A 3,624-nucleotide genomic window follows, 5' to 3' on the forward strand; every position below is an offset into this window, starting at 1 on the left:
GAGAACACCTACACTGAACTATAGAGAAATCTGTAGTTACTATATCCAGATTACAAGTTCAGGTTTATACCTGTAATAATTTGGGCCCTAGGATGTGTAACACACTACCTAAATACCAATCTTGAGAAATTAGGCTTCTCGAAACCGGAAAGGAAAAAGCTAATTCAAAGGCTACAGATCCAGTCTATCACTGGAACTAAAAATCTGTAAAACTTTCCAGAAGTTTATCATTTAAATATATACGAGTATGTCTAGATATGTAGCTATATGCATGAGAATATATACATAAAACATACTAATCTGCACATACATGCATACATACATACAAACAAAAACACCCTGTTGTTGATGTTGAAATTTCAATAAAGGAGCATTGAACGTAGGTTAGAAACTGGTTCTTTCTCTATTGGCAAGAAATCTTGGATTAAAACTGAATAATGACATTCAAAATTCAATAAAAATCTTGTTCACTTATGAAATATTGTTGTGATTTATTTTTCGAGAATTCATCATCATCGTCATCATCGTTTAACGTCCGTTTTCCATGCTAGCATGGGTTGGACGGTTCAACTGGGGTCTGGGAAGCCAGTAGGCTGTGCCAGGCCCAGTCTGATCTGGCAGTGTTTCTACAGCTGGATGCCCTTCCTAACGCCAACCACTCCGTGAGTGTAGTGGGTGCTTTTTACGTGCCACCTGCACAGGTGCAAGACGAGGCTGACAACGGCCACAATCGGATGGTGCTTTTTACGTGCCACCGGCATGGGGGCCAGACGAGGCTGGCAACGGCCACGATTGGATGGTGCTTTTACGTGCCACCTGCACAGGTGCAAGACGAGGCTGGCAAACAGCCACAATCGGATGGTGCTTTTTACGTGCCACCAGCACGGAAGCCAGTCGGGGCGGTGCTGGAATTCTATTTTAAAATTCAATAAAAATTAAGATATACATATATAAAGATAGCATGTAGATAAATGCACTCAGATACATAGACAGATACACACACACAGCTACACATACATACTTTCTTTCTTCCTTCCTTCCTTTCTTTTTTTCTTTCTCTCTTTCTCATAAGAAACTATTTTCCTTTCTTTTCAGATTGATTTGCAGAACATTAAAGATGCTTACCAGAGAAACTATGGAAAACCCTTATACAATGCCATCGCTTCAGATACAAGTGGAGACTATAAGAAGCTGTTGCTGGCGTTGGTTGGTCAGTAAAAACTTGTGGAAGACAAATGGAAATCGATTTTCATTGATGCATGTAATCTGCACAACGGCTCCCTTGTTTGTTCTTATTTGTTTCAGAATTGTTAGAAGAAATTTTATCTTGTTCAACTACTTATGAAATATTGTTGTGATTTATTTTTTGAAAATTCTATTTTAAAATTCAATTAAAAATTAAAATATGCATATAGCATGTAGATACAGATGCACTCAGATACAGATACACACACACACAGAGCTACACATACATGCACACAGATACATATGGATGTGCTCAGATATACACATATATGCACATACAAATTAATTATTGACTGAGAGCCCAAAACTTTCCAATGAGTGTTTCATATAATTTGAATCCGTAAAAGAACAACTATAGACACAGACACATAGACATACATTCATACATACATTCATACATACATTCATACATACATTCATACATACATACATACATACATACATACATACATACACATGTACACCGTTACCAGTTTAAATTTTTTGTGTTCTCTTATGTTAAATATGTTCTCATTAACTTAAATAATTTAACATGTGTACAACATGCAAAAATTATTTTTTTTTCTCTGATTATTTCTACTTTTCTACAAATGTACATTTGCTTAGTTATTCTCTTTCCATTGCACAGTCACTACGGGGAAAACTGTGTTTGCTGAGGCATTATAACACTGAAATGCATTTTGGAGTAGTTTCCATACTTGCTTTAAGAACATTACCATGAATAAAAGCATTAACATTTTTATCAAAATATTCTACCAGTTTCAGTCATATAAAGAGATGTTTTAGTCATGCTAAACTGTGTAGTTTTCTCCGCATCTTCAGTATGTAATTATATAGATTAAGTTTTCAGATGCACTGGAGAAATTATTATTCATGGGAATAACTGAGGAGATGTGTCATTAAGACAACTCTTGATTCAGCGTAGATCATAAATCAAAATAAGGGTTTACAGACACATAGGACTCAGTGAACATATAGACAAATAAAAAACAACCAAATTTTGTTATTTTTTTGTATCAATTGAGCAATCATGCAACACAACAGCAACAACACATCAACAAAGAAACAACCTTCATAACCAAATACTAACCACTTCTAAATAGCTGTGGGAGAAGAAGGGAGACAACTACCACCACCCTTAACTTTTGCTGAAGCTGCTCCGATGCTACTAGTTAGATTGACCACAACCTCAACTACTACAGCCAATAGCATAGCTGTTGCTATTACTGTAACGATTTCTTAATGAAAACAGACAATTGCAACTGTTACGCTACAAGGACACTATGGCCATAAGAAGGGATTAGACTATCAGCACAATGTAAGAAAAATCATATGGTTTGCAGAACTAATATCATGAATGATTAATTCAAATAAATTTATTCCAATTTAATTTTCACTTTCCTCACAGAATGACTAAATCATTTTTTAAAGTGATTGAAACCAGTAGCATATTTTGATAAGAATGTAAAAACTTTCTTCTATCCATTATAAAGTTCTGAAAACATTTTCATCTTCTTGTTTTAATAAAATAAATTTCTTCATGTGAAACTGTTTAACCTTTTCAATATATATACATATATCTGTGCATACGCACAGTTATATGTATAAAGGTATGTGTTTTTGAATGTATACAGATGATTATGGCTTCATACTGGTAGGAATTGCAATAATACAAAAATGTACTCAATACTAACTAACCATTAGACTAGAATAACTATTCAAAGCTAAAACTGCATGAATCACTACTCTGAGTTTTTTGTTCTTTCAAAAAATTCTGGGTAGCAGCGGATGCTGGCTTCTCCAAAATGGTAAACTTGTTCCCATCATACTTCAAACTTTCAATGCCTCACCTTATCTCTTATCTTCCCTCTCAGTTGAGGTGGTTCATAAGTCTTGTGAGTTAGTTATGGTGCTATGAACAAACATCTTGTGAAGTAGTTGGCATTAGAAAAGGATTATAGTGATAGAAATTATGCCAAAACTGAGACACAGAAGCAAGACATTGTCCTCTAACCTGGTGGATCTTCTTAGAACATCCAACACATACCAGCCCGGAAAATAGACATAAAAGTGAAGCTGAAGCTGATATGATATATATATATATATATGTATATATATAACTTCAGCTTCAGCATCAATTCTATCTCTATTTTATATATACATGTGTGTGTATGTATATGTATATATATATATGTAAAAATGTATGTATATGTATGCATATATGTATATGAATATGTATATATATATATATGTATGTATATATATGTATGTGTGTGTATATATATATACATACACATATATATATGCATGCATGTATGTAGAAGTAAATGTATGGACAAGCAAGTTAGACAGATCAATGTATAAAATATATTCTTTTCT

The 3,624-nt window shown here is 33.8% G+C and overlaps 1 protein-coding gene across 12 annotated transcripts in view; it reads left to right on the forward strand.

Moving 5' to 3' along the window:
- LOC115223011 (annexin A7) overlaps nt 1-2,984 on the forward strand; it is a 163,198-nt gene extending 160,214 nt beyond the window's left edge. For all 12 annotated transcript variants that reach the window (XM_029793435.2, XM_036511867.1, XM_036511870.1 and 9 more), the window contains one exon: nt 1,096-2,984. In XM_029793435.2, the coding sequence (XP_029649295.1) occupies nt 1,096-1,218 (123 nt within the window). In that variant the 3' untranslated portion in view covers nt 1,219-2,984. The remainder of the gene's footprint in view (nt 1-1,095) is intronic.
- Nucleotides 2,985-3,624: the final 640 nt, after the last annotated feature.

Source organism: Octopus sinensis, linkage group LG21, assembly GCF_006345805.1.
Source record: "Octopus sinensis linkage group LG21, ASM634580v1, whole genome shotgun sequence".
Classification (NCBI taxonomy): domain Eukaryota; kingdom Metazoa; phylum Mollusca; class Cephalopoda; order Octopoda; family Octopodidae; genus Octopus; species Octopus sinensis.